This window comes from Pristis pectinata, chromosome 12 (genome assembly GCF_009764475.1).
Source record: "Pristis pectinata isolate sPriPec2 chromosome 12, sPriPec2.1.pri, whole genome shotgun sequence".
NCBI lineage: Eukaryota > Metazoa > Chordata > Chondrichthyes > Rhinopristiformes > Pristidae > Pristis > Pristis pectinata.
The window spans coordinates 7,762,476-7,781,174 of record NC_067416.1 but is presented as its reverse complement, the minus strand read 5'-3'; the positions used below and the strand labels follow the sequence as shown (position 1 = coordinate 7,781,174).

Below are 18,699 nucleotides of genomic sequence, written 5' to 3'. Positions count from 1 at the left end.
ACCAAGAGAACACGGTCATTTTTAATAAATGTGTTCAGTTGTTTCTCAAATAATGCTCTTCTTAAAATGAAGTATTAACTAAAAATCTAACAATCCATACATCAAATGGGTTGTAATTAATTAAGATCTGCTTAACCAAATAGATTTGCTGTTCCAGTATGTCGATTCAGATAATAAAGATTGCTCTGCCATTGAGATTTGATTGCTTAGGTTAATTTAGCCATTTCCAAACCAGAATAAGTCAATTTAACAGCAAAAAAACTTCCAATATAAAGTAATTAAACCAACTTTTTAAATTCAGAGATAGAAAATACAAAGACAGATTTCAATGTCTAATATCTAAACTGTTACAGAAAGAAGCAAACATAAAAGGACTTACAAAACATTCAATTCACTATCCTTATTAAACTACAACCACAAGCACCTACTTAAATTGTGTGTTTATACATGCATATCATTTTCCTCTTGCATTTAGCTAAATATTATTGTCGGACTGAACATGATATGCATAAATTGCAATTACATACTTAGTTTGGTCTCCATAAATCTACCAACAAAAATGTTCTAAGCAGTGCGTGAACCATGCCACCAGAGTTCCATGCTGTGATTAGAGTAGCATTTCATCACGATGTTTATCTACAGGGAATTGAATAGTTGTGTGCGCAAGTCATCTATCTTGAATGCTAACTCTATTTCTCATTCTATGCCAGTTACACAGGTAGGGTGATCATATTGTGGAGCACCTACACTCAGTCCACAGGAATGACCCTGAGCTTCTGGTTGCCTATCACTTTAATTCTCCAACCCACTCCCATTCCGACCTATTGGGGTGTAACCTCCAACAATGTTGTAATGTGGGCAACATTAGCTCAAAGAACATCACCTCATCTTCCATCTGGGTACATTTACCCTGCAAGAGTCTATATCGAATTCTCCAATTTTAGGTAACTCACTCTCTGTAGCAGAACTGACCATTTCTGCCTGCTATCATCACTTTGGCTCAATTTTTTTCCCCCCCATATAATTTGGTCTTCTGGGCATGCCCCCACAGCTTTGCCATTAACACATTACAGACAAAAAAAGCTTAATCTAAACATAAACTGCTCCTTAGCTGCCACATTACACCTCACCATGAAAAATGTTTCCAGCATTTTCTGTTTATATTTCATGGACTATACTCATCAACTTTGCATTTTTCATGTCAACAATTATATTCTCCATGCACCTTACTCCAGGATGAATGGAGACAAGAAAAGGTAATAATGATTTTACAACAGCAAACTTTTATTTCATTACTAATGAAGCATCTGTTCAGATGTGAATGCAGATTCAAGGGGGTGATTTTGAATAGTTCATTTATACACTAATCTGTTGAACAGTGTAGAAAAAATAATTGAGAATAGCACAAATCATTTTCATTTCAATCAGTCAATAAATCTGAAAATGCACAAGTAACATCACTGGTTCAAAGGAACTGAAGGAAACTGTCAACAACTGGACAGAGTCCAATTGTCCAGTCTAGATCTATACATATCATGTTGCACAATTGCCATGGCAGCCACTGCCAGAAACTGCAAACAAATTTTTGTTACAAATACTTTAATCAACAATGCAACGTTGTGACGAGGCGTTTTGAAAATATGCCAGTAGACACATCCAAATGACTAACTTGTTTTGAAATATCTAACAATCTCGATTTCATGTATCAATTACCAGAACTGGCTATTCTGACAACGTCAAAATTTGGAGCATTAAACAAGGTGATGTTTGTACCCATAATTTTTCATTGTACAAGCTTTTCACCATACAAGGATGTGAGTGGAACATAAACAGCTGTAAACTCATTTGCCCGAGTAAGGAAAAGACAGAAGGGCACAGATACGAGTCAATGAGTTTACAGTCACATGGTCACAGTGCTTCAAGTAAGTCTAATCTGTTAGGTGAAGAAAAAATAGGCACAAGTCTAACTGCAGGAACAGAAGTGCTTGTAAAAGACTGTTCTACTGGGGGAAAATTCTGATTCCTATTGATCACAATACCAGACCAACAGTTGCAAAAAGCTCTGGAAAACAGAGAAGAGTCATCAGCACAAACGTAACATGGATATTACTATCTACTTAGTGTAAGGGATGCACCTGACAGTACACATGTACAGACAAATCAGGGAAGCATGGGTGTAATTAAACCAGTTGTCCATTTCATCTAGCCAGTTACACAACCTCAAGGCAAGCATCACAGCCTTCAAGATCCTCTTAAAAACAGGTACTTCAACATTGCAGAATATGGACATGACACTAGCATCAGTCCACAGCTCAGGAAAAAAAAGCACAGCAATACTAGCATCTTCAATCTCTCTGTGTTAATGTAACACATAGTATCTAGACTGCTGGTTGGAATTGTAGGGGTGGTTTCAGAGATTTACACCGGAGTTTGGAATTTTGTACATCAACAACAGTTATTTATTCTATTAACTCTAGACTTCAATATATACCCTCAATACATCATATCCTTCATGTTTCCTTGGCCTGCATAATAAAATCAACATATGGCACAAACAGCTAATTGCTCACTTTAGTTACAACTTCCCTGTTGAAAACTTCCCCTTTTCCACGTGATACAGAGACAGCCAATAAAAGATGCCTTTAGCTGCGAACCTTGTTTTTCCAGCATTGTATTTTATTCTGTGTTATGCTACTTAAATCTTCCACCTATCTCAAACCTCCTCTTCTCTGTGCCTAAAAACTCATCTGATCTGATTCATTCCAATTCTGATAAAACATAATCAACCTCAAATATTAATTGTTTCCCTTGCCATGCATAATGCCCGACCTGCTAATTATTTCTCATATTTATTTCAATCTGGCTTCCTTTACTTCAGCTATGATTTCAGTTGTGACCACCACCATCACATCATACTCCTGATCAAACCGAGGACAGCCAGCCTAGTGGAATCAAATGAATGTTGGAAGGCTGTACAAATGCAAACCTATGCAAATGTGATTCTGTAATGCATTTCTGTCCTTTATTTTGAAACTGCTGCTCCTGATTTGTCAAAGCAACTCTAGGGATCCTGTCCAAGAAAACATCAAATATTTTCATTCACGATATTCTTCCCAATGTCTACGTTGCACTAATCTGCTTGATTGTGACAATGTACACCTTCGACAAGAGGCACTTTAGTGACTCCAAGTTTCTTCTACACTATCTCCCAAACCCACAATCTCTGCCACATGGAAAGGCAAGGGCAGTCACCTCCTCCAATCACACTGAACCAAATGGCCTGTTTCCATGCTGCAGGACTCCATGGCTCTGCCTTGGATGAATATCACTAGTCCTTCATTAAAAATCTGAAACTTCCTACCCAACAGTACTGTACAAGCACCTTCACAATAAAGGCTGCAGTGATTCAAGGCAACAGCTCACCACCATCTTGTGAAGGGAAATTAGGAACTGCCAATAAGTATTTTATAAACCACCTTCATAGGTTTCAATATCAACATGAAATAATTGGCCAGGTGCTGCACACATCTGTCACTAATATTCTCTATTCTCCCCCTCCCATCCGGCAGAAGATACAAAAGCACGTACCATCAGGCTCAAGGACAGCTTCTATCCCACTGTTACAAGATTATTGAATGGTTCCCTAGTACAATAAGATGGACTCTTGACTTCGCACTCTACCTCGTTATAGCCTTGCACCTTATTGTCTACCTGCACCGCACTTTCTCTGTAACTTTAACACTTTATTCTACATTCTGTTATTGTTTTACCTTGTAATACCTCAATGCACTGTTGTAATGAATTGATCTGTATGGACAGTTTGCAAGACAAGTTTTTCCACTGTACATGTGACAATAATAAAGCAACTTACCAACAGTCCAGGCCTCTGAACCCACCCCCAGAGACCTCAGTCTTCAAAGTCTCAGCTCAGACTTATCTCAAGCAATCTCTATAGAAAGGCAACTGTGCATTCAAGGTCACCCCTACTCTTTTTGCCACCAACCCTTAAGACACACTCTGCTCAATGAATACCAAAGTACTAACAATGGTATGTCAGTAACATTGCCTTCCAAAGTGGATAATGGGCTCTTTCTCAAGTATGCAAAATGCAATAATGGATCAGGTGCAGGAAGAATTTTGGCTCTTCAAATGAGTCTCTCTCTAAACATTCACTACTGCGAGGGATGTAAGGAACAACTGATTTGTGTACCTGTACACAATGGCAACAGGCCCTTAAAGCCAAGCTCCATAAACATGTCACTCCATCACCAACAACCCTGATGTTGAGGTACCAGTTGTTGGCCATTCCTTTACACTTGGCTCTAGTGGTTCTGTGATGATTATACAATGTTTCTATGCTCGTTACTGCAGACATTCCCATTTGAATCAGTGCAAATAGCTACTTTATAGGTGTGCATGCATTCATTCCCCTCATCAAGGCCACTAATGGCTTCAGACCTTTACAGCTTCAAGTGGCGAATCATGATGTAGTATAACTTTATCGCTGGGTACCACCTTCATGCAGACCATCTATTCCTTTGGAGCAAACCACTCTGGGTGCCAAAAAAACCTTTACATTCCAAATTTAATCTGTGCCAGCAATCTCTGTTCCCAGTCTGTGCATGATTCTGCTTGGCCGTTGTCTGAGATCACTATCATAGAAAACAGAACCCAACTTGTTCAGATCATCAGACATGATACTAGGAAGCTGCTCTGTTCACTGGAAAAGTCATAGGCCATAAAATAATTCCAGGAGGCAAAGACGATCTGCATGTTTGGATCACCCAACCGTGCTGCATTAGAGAAGCTTTGGGGATTTGAGGGGTAATTATTATTTTTTTTTAAACATAAAGTGGTTGACATCAGGGAAAATGGAATTAGCAGAAATGGGTAAAGAGGTTGATGTGGACGCCATGAGTCATATACCATGGAAACAGGCCTTCAGCTTCTGTCCACTACACCACCAACTTTGCTGTCATCCTCAAACTTACTAATTACGTTAACGACATTGTCACCCAAATTGTTAATATAGGTGACAAACAACAGTGGACCCAGTGCCGATCCCCGCTGCACACCACTGATCACAGGTCTCCAATCTGAATAGCAACCCTCCACTACCACCCTCTGACTCTTTCCACCAAGCCAATTTTGTATACAACTGGGTAGTTCCCCTGGATCCCATGTGTTCTAACCTTTCAGACTAGCCTACCACGTGGGACCTTGTCAAAGGCCATGATGACAATGTCTGCCACCCTGCCCTCATCATTCCTCCTGGTCACCTCTTCCAAAAACTCAAATTTGTGAGACATAATTTCTCATGCACAGAGCCATGCTGACTATTTCTAATCAGTCCTTGCCTTTCCAAATGCTGGTAGATCCTGTCCCTCTGAATCCCCTCAAGTAACTTTCCCACCACTGATGATAGGCTCACTGGCCTGTAGTTCCCTGGTTCATCCTTGCAGCCCTTCTTAAATAAAGGGACAACATTAGCCCATCCTCCAGTCCTCTGGTACCTGACCTGTGGCTAAAGATGATGCAAATATCTCTGCAATTCCTTCCCTAGCTTCCCACAATTTCCAAGGATAAACTTGATCAGGCCCCGGGGATTTGTCCACCTTAATGTGCTTTAACAGCACCAGCACCTCTTTTGTAGTGGAACATATCCACATTACATCACTATTAATCCTGTGGCCTCCATGATCTTCTCCATGGTAAATACGTGAGAAATATTCATTTAACATCTTGCCCATCCTGGCAGAAAAATGGTCCATTTCTGTGCTGTTCAACACTATGGCTATAAAGGGACACGATGAGACAGTCATATGCCTGAACTCCTGTTACAGTGCTGCAGCCTGTCACAGTTTGGGGGCTCACCATGGTGCAGGCTTCACTGGTGCATTGACAATGGCAAAAGAAAAACACCACAGAGTGAAATTAAAAGACAGCATTGAAGTGAAGTTACAAAAATAAGAGCAGCAATGAATGAACCAAAATCCCAAAAACTATCATGAAAATATTAAAAACACTAACCTGCTCAATAACATAAAGCAGCAAGACCCAAATGTGAATTGCATTATGTAAAGACACTGCTGACTGTTTGTGTATAGCCACAGGGATGCATGAAATGGCGTGGACTCAATCAGAAACAAGTACCACAATGTCACCAACCATAGCAATGTCAGATAAATCAATAAGAAATTGATGTTATCATCTCTTGAATCATTTTTGAAGAACATTTAGAAAACAAGGATAAATTGGGCTCAGCCAAAAAGCCCAAGCAGAGAGCACCTGGGTGCCAGTACCTGCACATGTGCATGATTGATGAATGGTAACTTGGAGGGTACTGGAAGTCAGTTCAAGATATTAACTATATTACTGATAGTATTGGTTGCCAAATGAGCATTATACAGAAAAAATTACATTACAGCCATATAATTAAAGCCTAAATGGCAGAAGCAGTTCAATGGCAGGACATGCATCTGTATCAAAAGGTTCTGGGTTCAAGTTTCACTCCAGAGGTTCAAGCAATAAATTAGGCAAGCGCATCGCTGTAGTAATGTGGGAATGCTTCACTTTAATAGGTGTACATAAATAGGATATTAAACTAAGTTCCCATCTTTGAGAAGGCTATGATGTAATTTTTCTGAGAAAGGTATAGAAAACCCTATGGCATTATTTTCATAGAATCATAGAACAGTACAGCACAATACAGGCCCTTTGGCCCACAATGCTGTGCCGACCTTTAAACGTCACCTAAGACTATCTAACCCCTTCCTCCCACATATCCCTCTATTTTAAATTCTTCCATATGCTTATCTAGCAATGAAAAAAGTGAAATCTCCCATTGTCCAAGCCTACATTTATCTAAATTCAAAAACTGTTTAATACACAAATCATGTGTCTCTTTACTTAAAGAGGACTTGTCTGTGAATTACATCACAGCCTTGTGAGATTCTGAAACATGCTAACTCAAGTTCTTTCCACTAAATAGAAACATTAGCACACTTTGTAGTAATAGCAATTACTTAAAAGAAAAACATTACAAAATGAAAAAATTAACACCTAAAACTCAAATATATTTATATTAAATATTAAAATAAAAGTAATCTTACATCTTTGTAACTTTCTATCATAAAACAGCAACATACAAAATCATAGAACTACAGAACAATACAGCACAATACAGGCCCTTCGGCCCAACATGTTGTGCCGACCTTCAAACCACTCCTAAGTCTAACACCTTCCTCCTATATATCCCTCTATCTTAAATTCCTCCATATGCTTACCTAACAATCCTTTGAACTTGCCCAACGTATCAGCCTCCAGCACCACCCCAGGCAGCGCATTCCATGCACCAACCACTCTCTGGGTGAAAAACCTCCCCCTGACATCTCCCCTGAACCTCCCACCCATTACCTTAAAGCCATGCCCTCTTGTATTGAGCATTGTTGCCCTGGGAAAGAGGTGCTGGCTGTCCACTCTATCTATTCCTCTTAATATCTTGTATACCTCTATCATGTCTCCCCTCATCCTCCTTTCCTCCAATGAGAAAAGCCCTAGCTCCTTTAGTCTCTCCTCATAATCCATACTCTCTAATCCAGGCAGCATCCTGGTAAATCTCTTCACCCTTTCCAACGCCTCCAGTGACAGTTCAAGCTGGCAGAACAAACCTATCCATAACGTCACATTATTTGTCAATACTGTAACTTGCAACATTTTTTAAATCCACATCTGAACACAATAATCACCCAAGTTTGTTTTTTCAAAAGCACCCCACAAACTGAACATTTCTCTCTCTTATGTGGTTTAAATACAGAATATACCAAAGTATATAGAGTCATAGAGCAATATAGCAGATTCAGGCCCTTCGGCCCAACCAGTCCATGCCGACCATGGTGTCTACCCAGCTAGTCCCAATGTCCTGCCGTCAGTCCATGTCCCTCCAAGCCCCTCCCCTCCACGTACCTATCGAAGTGCTTATCAAATGACACCATTGTACCTGCCTCAACCACTTCCTCTGGCAGCTCATTTCATATTCTCACCACACTCTGTGTAAAAAAGTTGCCCCTCAGGTCCCTTTTAAATTTTCCCCTCTCACCCTAAACCTACACCCCCTTGTTTTGGACTCCCCTACCATGGGGAAAAGACTGTCACTGTCCACCTTATCTATGCCTCTCATAATTTTTAAACCTTCTATAAGGTCACCCCTCATTCTCCTACGCTCCAGGGAATAAAGACCTAGCCTGGCCAATTTCTCCCTATAACTCAGGCCCTCTAGTTCTGGCAACATCCTCGTAAATCCTTTCTGCACTCTTTCCAGTTTAACCACGTCTTTCCTATAACAGGGTGACCAAAACTGTACACAATACTCCGAGTATGGCCTCACCAACAATTTATACAACTGCAACATTTGAAAAATAGTTTCAAAAAAATAAATAAAAGTAACATCAGCCTTCAAAGCTGCAAAACTGGGAAAAAATACATTTTGCAGAAGCTAAATTCATCAGTCCATTACACAAACCTTTGTTTAGAATTCATCAAAACAATAGCTTTGATATTTTATGTTTTATATTAGATGTTTTATAACCAACAAGGGCAAAAGAAGATCACATTTTCCGTACTCACACAACTGGACATAAATCACACAGAGTAACAACAAAGGTTATTAAAAAGGCAACAAAACTCGGATCAAACCTTGATGGACTAGGGAATAGTTTTGGAGATGGTACAAAAATGATTTAGCAGAATATCAATACTAAGGCATTACACTGATCAGGATAAACAGAGCAAGCTGGAGCTCTCTCCTATAAAAAGGAGAAAGACACAAGGGCAGATAGTCAACAATAAAGAGCATAGAACACTACAGCAAAGTACAGGCCCTTCGGCCCACAATGTTGTGCCAACATTCCATCCCGCTCTAAGATCTATCTAACCCTTAGTGCCCACATAGCCCCCTATTTTTCTATCATTCATGTGTCTAAGAGTATCTTAAATGTCCCTAATGTATCTGCCCCCACAACCTCTACAGGCAGTGCGTTCCACGCACCCACCACTCTGTGTAAAAAAACTTACCCCTGACATCCCCCTTATATCTTTCTCCAATCACCTTATAATTAATGTTCCCTCATGTTAGCCATTGTCGCCCTGGGAAAAAGTCTCTGACTGTCCACTTGATCTATGCCTCTTATCATCGTGTACACCTCTATCAAGTCACCTCTCATCCTCCTCCTCTCCAAAGAGAAAAGCCCTAGCTCACTCAACCTATCCTCATAACACATGCTCTCCAATCCAGGCAACATCCTGGTAAATCTCCTCTGCACCCTCTCTAAAGCTTCCACATCCTTCCTATAATGAGGCGACCAGAACTGAACACAACACTCCAAGTGTGGTCTGACCAGAGTTCTATAGAGCTGCAACATCACCTCGCTGCTCTTGAACTCAATACCCCAACTAATGAAGGCCAACACTCCATACGCCTTCTTAACAACCCTATCGACCTGTGTGGCAACCTTGAGGGATCTATGGACATGGACCCCAAGATCCCTCTGTTCCTCCACACTGCCAAGAGTCCTGCCATTAACCTTGTATTCTGCTTTCGAATTCGATCTCCCGAAGTGTATCACTTCACACGTATCCGAGTTGAGCTCCATCTACCACTTCACAGTCCAGCTCTGCATTCTATCAATATCCTATTGTAATCTACAGCAACCTTCTCTACTATCCACAATACCACCAACCTTTGTATCATCTGCAAACTTACTAACCCACCCTTCCACTTCCTCATCCAAGTCATTTATAAAAATCACAAAGAGCAGGGGTCCCAAAACAGATCCCTGCGGAACACCACTGGTCGCCGACCTCCAGGCAGGACTGCCAGAGGGGTGATGATTTCACTCGCAGAAGAACCAGAACTAGGACCCATAGATTTAAAGTCACTCATGAATCCAATAGGGAATCAGGATGAACTCTTTCCCAAGTTAAAATGTAGAACTTACAATCAATAGTTGCAGGAGCAAAGGACAGAAGAGCTTTTAAGAGTGAAATAGATAAATACATGAGAGGAAAAGATTTTGGAGAATACAAAGAGTATAAAATGATTTCTCTCAGTCTCATCTGCTGAATATTACCAGTGTTCCCTCTCTTTATGGTTCAGATGGATACATTCAAAAGGACAGAAGGTAAGAATTCTTTATTAGTCACAAGTACATCGAAACACAGTGAAATGCATCTTTTGCGTAGAATGTTCTGGGGGCAGCCTGCAAGTGTCGCCATACTTCTGACGCCAACATAGCATGCCCACAACTTCCTAACCAGTACATCTTTGGAATGTGGGAGGAAACCGGAGCACCCAGAAGAAACCAACGCAGACACGGGGAGAACATACACTCAAACATGAGCCTTTTAGACCAAATAGCCTGTTTCTGTACTATTATACAGTAACACCAAATTACTGCAAATCAGAGGGAAATTTAAGGTTACTATTAAAGAATTAAGAGTTAGAAGAAAAGTTTGCATGAAACAGGTGACTTGAACAGCAACTTCTAATTAGGGCACGCATGGTAGTGTAGAGGGCAGGCACGGTAGTGTAGTGGTTAGCATAGCACTATTACAGCGCCAGTGACCCGGGTTCAATTCCTGCCGCCGTCTGTAAGAAGTTTGTACGTTCTCCCCGTGTCTGCATGGGTTTCCTCCGGATGCTTCGGTTTCCTCCCACATTCCAAAGGCATATGGCTTAGGAAGTTGTGGGCATGCTATGTTAGCACCAGAAGCGTGGCGACACTTGCAGGCTGCCTCCAGAACACTCTACACAAAAGATGCATTTCACTGTGTGTTTCGATGTACATGTGACTAATAAAGATACCTTATCTTACAATCAACTTACCACAAACTCAGTTGAAGCAGAGCCCACGTTATTTTAAAGGGGAATTTGGTGGCAGTTTAGAAAGGATTACTATTTAACACAGGAGTCAAGCAGGAAAATAATTTCACTGGTAGCAAACATTAAATATTGTGCTGGAACCTCCCAATAAACAATAAAGAAAATAATGGCAAAAATAAAGCATCGATAAATTACAGTGCAATTAATAAGAAAAGGAACTTCCGTCCCTCCAAATTGAGATTAAGTGATAATAGTTGTTAACTGCAATTAAACAGCACAGTCCCTCAAACCACAGTATCGTCACGTAAAAGTGCAAGCCAAGTATCCAAAGCAACAATCGAAACAAGTGTTAGTGGGTTTCTTTGAAACACCAGATGTGTTTCAGTTCAAGTTTTCTAAGATGCCCTTTTCAGTAACAGCAACTGGACATTTAAAAAACTAAGGAAGTAAAAGCACTCAATAAACACTACTGTACAACTGCTTCAGTAAGAAATGGCCTCATTCCACATGAATTAGTATGATTAGGCCAGTCAGCTCCTGAAAACTGCTGCACCATTTAATAAAATCACAACAGAGCCTAAGTAGTATCAATTTCCATGTCTACAAGGACATAGGAAATAAATGGCAGTGGTAGAAGAATGATGAATAGCAGAACAGGCTCAAAGTGTCAGAACACATTGGTGACATATCGAATCTCCTCAAACTCCTAACAAGTAGAGGCACTGGCGTGCCTTCTTCATGATTGTATTGAAGTCTCTTACAAATTTCTATAAATGTACAGTGGAGAATATTCTGACTGGTTGTATCACAGGCTGGTATGGAGGCTCCAATGCACAGGATCGCAAGAGGCTGCAGAGGGTTGTAAGCCAGCTCCATCACGGGCACAACCCTCCCCGCCATCGAGGACGTCTTCAAGTGGTGGTGCCTCAAGAAGACGGCATCCATCGCTAAGGACTCCCACCATCCGGGACATGCCCTTTTCTCATTACTACCATCGGGGAGAAGTCACAGGAACCTGAAGACCCACACTCAACGATTCACCAACAGCTTCTTCCCCTCTGCCATCAGATTTCTGAACAGTCAATGAATACTACCTTTTATTTCTTTTCCCACTATTTATTTTTGTAATTTTATGTCTGTGCACTGTATTGCTGCCTCAAAACAACAAATTTCACGTCATACAAGTCAGTGATGATAAATCTGATCCTGAGATGGCCTACTCCTGTTTCCAATGTTCTTTAAACAAAGGGTACAGAGCACAATCATATTGAGATGCCAACTGACTTACTGTGATAATTATAGTGCTGGCTTTTCCCCACTTTGCTTCATTTTACCTTTACATAGAATTTGGGCTAAACTATACAGTCAATTACGTCATATCAGCTTCAACACATATTTTGCACCGGAAAGGGAAAAGTACAAATTAATTTGGAAAACTGAGAAACCACCAATTACTTCAGGAATTTCACATCTACTCAGTTCTTACATGAAGAACATAACCTTCAAACAATGTTACTGGATCCTTCCTATAAGTAATAATCCATAAAATGTAAAAAAATAAATCAAACTATGGAACACACAATTATCTAGTCTTCATAGGAAAAAGGTAACTAACAACGTGCACACACACTGTTGTCTTTACCTTAGCATTAAAACAATAGAAAGTGCTTTAAGCAGACTCAAACCAAATCAACAGAAGACTCCCAGATAAACACACACATACTCATGCTTCCTGTTTACAAAGACAGTTACAATTTTCATGATCTTCAGATCTCTAGAGCATTAACAGCTTTGGCAATATCCTTTGCAGACATTCATTGTGCCTCTTCCTTCCCAAGAAATTTGATAAAACACACAAACAAAAATCAAACTGAATTATGCCTTACCAAAAATATCAGCTCTGCAAGGTTTTGAGAGGTTATTGTTGGTCGGATACAATGCCATCAAATACGTTAACAACAATTCATACGAGTTATTACCCATTATATTTTTTTAAATAAAATGAGGCAACGACAACATAAATTATAATTATGAGCACTCTATGCAAAAGTTGTTTATATTACACAGGGGCAAAATTAGACCTTAATTTCTTCAATGTTCGTTCCTGACAGTTGTCATTCTGTAGTGTTGTTCCAAATGACAAATGCCTGAGTCACGAGTTTTAGACATCAGCTCAGCCCCTAGGGCTCCATGTTTGATCTAGTGTCAGCCAATCACAACCAGCGTTGTGGCAAAAGCGCATTTACTTGTGCTCTATCACACTTTACATCGAGAGCAGAGGTTCAACGTAACAAGACGGAGTCCGAATTAAATAAGAGGAAACAGATAAAATGACTGGTAGTGTCAGGGGATTGGGGATGGGGACGGGGGCACACACACACACCCGGCCGTCGAGGGGATTGGGGACGGGGGCACACACACACACCCGGCCGTCGAGGGGATTGGGGACGGGGGCACACACACACACCCGGCCGTCGAGGGGATTGGGGACGGGGGCACACACACACACCCGGCCGTCGAGGGGATTGGGGACGGGGGCACACACACACACCCGGCCGTCGAGGGGATTGGGGACGGGGGCACACACACACACCCGGCCGTCGAGGGGATTGGGGACGGGGGCACACACACACACCCGGCCGTCGAGGGGATTGGGGACGGGGGCACACACACACACCCGGCCGTCGAGGGGATTGGGGACGGGGGCACACACACACACCCGGCCGTCGAGGGGATTGGGGACGGGGGCACACACACACACCCGGCCGTCGAGGGGATTGGGGACGGGGGCACACACACACACCCGGCCGTCGAGGGGATTGGGGACGGGGGCACACACACACACCCGGCCGTCGAGGGGATTGGGGACGGGGGCACACACACACACCCGGCCGTCGAGGGGATTGGGGACGGGGGCACACACACACACCCGGCCGTCGAGGGGATTGGGGACGGGGGCACACACACACACCCGGCCGTCGAGGGGATTGGGGACGGGGGCACACACACACACCCGGCCGTCGAGGGGATTGGGGACGGGGGCACACACACACACCCGGCCGTCGAGGGGATTGGGGACGGGGGCACACACACACACCCGGCCGTCGAGGGGATTGGGGACGGGGGCACACACACACACCCGGCCGTCGAGGGGATTGGGGACGGGGGCACACACACACACCCGGCCGTCGAGGGGATTGGGGACGGGGGCACACACACACACCCGGCCGTCGAGGGGATTGGGGACGGGGGCACACACACACACCCGGCCGTCGAGGGGATTGGGGACGGGGGCACACACACACCCGGCCGTCGAGGGGATTGCGGACGGGGGCACACACACACCCGGCCGTCGAGGAGATTGGGGACGGGGGCACACACACCTGGCCGTCGAGGAGATTGGGGACGGGGGCACACACACCTGGCCGTCGAGGAGATTGGGGACGGGGGCACACACACCTGGTTGTCGAGGAGATTGGGGACGGGGGCACACACACCTGGTTGTCGAGGAGATTGGGGACGGGGGCACACACACCTGGTTGTCGAGGAGATTGCGGACGGGGGCACACACACCTGGTTGTCGAGGAGATTGGGGACGGGGGCACACACACCTGGTTGTCGAGGAGATTGGGGACGGGGGCACACACACCTGGTTGTCGAGGAGATTGGGGACGGGGTCACACACACCTGGTTGTCGAGGAGATTGGGGACGGGGGCACACACACCTGGTTGTCGAGGAGATTGGGGACGGGGGCACACACACCTGGTTGTCGAGGAGATTGGGGACGGGGGCACACACACCTGGTTGTCGAGGAGATTGCGGACGGGGGCACACACACCTGGCCGTCGAGGAGATTGGGGACGGGGGCACACACACCTGGTTGTCGAGGAGATTGGGGACGGGGGCACACACACCTGGTTGTCGAGGAGATTGGGGACGGGGGCACACACACCTGGTTGTCGAGGAGATTGGGGACGGGGGCACACACACCTGGTTGTCGAGGAGATTGCGGACGGGGGCACACACACCTGGTTGTCGAGGAGATTGGGGACGGGGTCACACACACCTGGTTGTCGAGGAGATTGGGGACGGGGGCACACACACCTGGTTGTCGAGGAGATTGCGGACGGGGGCACACTCACCTGGTTGTCGAGGAGATTGCGGACGGGGGCACACACACCTGGTTGTCGAGGAGATTGGGGACGGGGGCACACACACCTGGTTGTCGAGGAGATTGCGGACGGGGGCACACACACCTGGTTGTCGAGGAGATTGGGGACGGGGGCACACACACCTGGTTGTCGAGGAGATTGCGGACGGGGGCACACACACCTGGTTGTCGAGGAGATTGGGGACGGGGTCACACACACCTGGTTGTCGAGGAGATTGGGGACGGGGGCACACACACCTGGGTGTCGAGGAGATTGCGGACGGGGGCACACTCACCTGGTTGTCGAGGAGATTGCGGACGGGGGCACACACACCTGGTTGTCGAGGAGATTGCGGACGGGGGCACACACACCTGGTTGTCGAGGAGATTGGGGACGGGGGCACACACACCTGGTTGTCGAGGAGATTGGGGACGGGGGCACACACACCTGGTTGTCGAGGAGATTGGGGACGGGGGCACACACACCTGGTTTTCGAGGAGATTGGGGACGGGGGCACACACACCTGGTTGTCGAGGAGATTGCGGACGGGGGCACACACACCTGGTTGTCGAGGAGATTGGGGACGGGGGCACACACACCTGGTTGTCGAGGAGATTGCAGATGGGACACACACACCTGGTTGTCGAGGAGATTGGGGACGGGGGCACACACACCTGGTTGTCGAGGAGATTGGGGACGGGGGCACACACACCTGGTTGTCGAGGAGATTGCGGACGGGGGCACACACACCTGGCCGTCGAGGAGATTGGGGACGGGGGCACACACACCTGGTTGTCGAGGAGATTGCGGATGGGACACACACACCTGGTTGTCGAGGAGATTGCGGACGGGGGCACACACACCTGGTTGTCGAGGAGATTGGGGACGGGGGCACACACACCTGGTTGTCGAGGAGATTGGGGACGGGGGCACACACACCTGGTTGTCGAGGAGATTGCGGACGGGGGCACACACACCTGGCCGTCGAGGAGATTGGGGACGGGGGCACACACACCTGGTTGTCGAGGAGATTGGGGACGGGGGCACACACACCTGGTTGTCGAGGAGATTGGGGACGGGGGCACACACACCTGGTTGTCGAGGAGATTGGGGACGGGGGCACACACACCTGGTTGTCGAGGAGATTGCGGACGGGGGCACACACACCTGGTTGTCGAGGAGATTGGGGACGGGGTCACACACACCTGGTTGTCGAGGAGATTGGGGACGGGGGCACACACACCTGGTTGTCGAGGAGATTGCGGACGGGGGCACACTCACCTGGTTGTCGAGGAGATTGCGGACGGGGGCACACACACCTGGTTGTCGAGGAGATTGGGGACGGGGGCACACACACCTGGTTGTCGAGGAGATTGGGGACGGGGGCACACACACCTGGTTGTCGAGGAGATTGGGGACGGGGGCACACACACCTGGTTGTCGAGGAGATTGCGGACGGGGGCACACACACCTGGTTGTCGAGGAGATTGGGGACGGGGTCACACACACCTGGTTGTCGAGGAGATTGGGGACGGGGGCACACACACCTGGTTGTCGAGGAGATTGCGGACGGGGGCACACACACCTGGTTGTCGAGGAGATTGCGGACGGGGGCACACACACCTGGTTGTCGAGGAGATTGGGGACGGGGGCACACACACCTGGTTGTCGAGGAGATTGGGGACGGGGGCACACACACCTGGTTGTCGAGGAGATTGGGGACGGGGGCACACACACCTGGTTGTCGAGGAGATTGGGGACGGGGGCACACACACCTGGTTGTCGAGGAGATTGCGGACGGGGGCACACTCACCTGGTTGTCGAGGAGATTGCGGACGGGGGCACACACACCTGGTTGTCGAGGAGATTGGGGACGGGGGCACACACACCTGGTTGTCGAGGAGATTGGGGACGGGGGCACACACACCTGGTTGTCGAGGAGATTGGGGACGGGGGCACACACACCTGGTTGTCGAGGAGATTGGGGACGGGGGCACACACACCTGGTTGTCGAGGAGATTGGGGACGGGGGCACACACACCTGGTTGTCGAGGAGATTGCGGACGGGGGCACACACACCTGGTTGTCGAGGAGATTGGGGACGGGGGCACACACACCTGGTTGTCGAGGAGATTGCAGATGGGACACACACACCTGGTTGTCGAGGAGATTGGGGACGGGGGCACACACACCTGGTTGTCGAGGAGATTGGGGACGGGGGCACACACACCTGGTTGTCGAGGAGATTGCGGACGGGGGCACACACACCTGGCCGTCGAGGAGATTGGGGACGGGGGCACACACACCTGGTTGTCGAGGAGATTGCGGATGGGACACACACACCTGGTTGTCGAGGAGATTGCGGACGGGGGCACACACACCTGGTCGTCGAGGAGATTGGGGACGGGGGCACACACACCTGGTTGTCGAGGAGATTGCGGATGGGACACACACACCTGGTTGTCGAGGAGATTGCGGACGGGGACACACACACCTGGTCGTCGAGGAGATTGGGGACGGGGGCACACACACCTGGTCGTCGAGGAGATTGGGGACGGGGACACACACACCTGGTCGTCGAGGAGATTGCGGATGGGACACACACACACACCCCTACCTGGTCGTCAAGGAGATGAAGTGAGGGGGGGGGGTACGCACGCCCGGTTGTCAAGGAGACGAGAATAGGGATTAAAGACCGTGGGACGAGGGAGGTGGTGAACGCCACGGGCTGAAGAAGAGGAAGAGGAGGAGGTAGTAAACAGCAAGCAGCAGGAACGGGGCAGGGGTGCGGCTTGCGTGACAAACAGCAGGAGGGAAGCGGACGGGATGGAGGGCCGGCGCCGGGCAGGGAGAGCGGGGGCGGGAGGTCGCCGGCTCCGGATCACCGCCCCCCTCCCCCGCCGCGGCGGCCTAACCCGGGCCAGCGTGCGGATCCCGGCCGTGCCGGGCCCCGGCCTGTCCTCACCCTTTGCCGGGAGCCAGGGGCTTGCGTTGCTTCATGGCTTCCGTCTGATCCGCAGGCCGGCCGCCATCTCTCTCCCTGAACCCTAGGCTGCTGCTGCTGCGGCTTGTTGTTGTTTTAAATCCTTCCTTGTGTTTTTTTTTCCCGCTCCCCGCCTTCGACTGGCGACCTAGACCTTCAGTTCCCGCCTTCCGTTAGCGCGGCGGCTCCGGCTCAGCTGACCCAGGGCCCAGCCTCTCCCCTCACCGCGTCCCCGGCGAGCGGGCTGGCGCGGGCGCCGCCGGGAATTGTAGTCCTGCCCTGCCCGGAGAGGCGGCCGACGGAAGCCGCTCTGCCTCGGCGATGGACTACAAATCCCACAATGGCGCGGAAGGCGCTTAGTTCCCTGTTGTACTTCTCAGCAGAGCGCGAAACTCTGCAGAAAAACACGAAATGATAATCCCCAATATCTATTTTTTATCTTAATTTGTTATTTGTGAAATATTATTTGTGCATTGAGTTTAGGGTTACGTTGCATTCTTCCGTTAAATCATTTCGCTTTCTTCCAAATGTCCCTGTCCTGTTGCGCTCTGTTGGAACTCACTCGTAAGTTTTGTACGAGTTACTTTTTTGTACTCCGTAACCTTACCCTTTCGTAAACTAATAACCAACTCGTCATCCATCAGTTGGACACTTGATGGTTTTGCATGCTCAACTTTGCATTCAA

The 18,699-nt window shown here is 47.1% G+C and overlaps 1 protein-coding gene across 2 annotated transcripts in view; it reads right to left on the bottom strand.

Annotated features, from left to right (window-relative positions):
* The window catches only part of slf2 (SMC5-SMC6 complex localization factor 2), a 72,022-nt gene extending 53,830 nt beyond the window's left edge, over positions 1-18,192 (bottom strand). For both annotated transcript variants that reach the window (XM_052027687.1, XM_052027688.1), the window contains exon 1: positions 17,997-18,192. In XM_052027687.1, coding sequence (XP_051883647.1) covers positions 17,997-18,031 — 35 coding nt within the window. In that variant the 5' untranslated portion in view covers positions 18,032-18,192. The remainder of the gene's footprint in view (positions 1-17,996) is intronic.
* Positions 18,193-18,699: the final 507 nt, after the last annotated feature.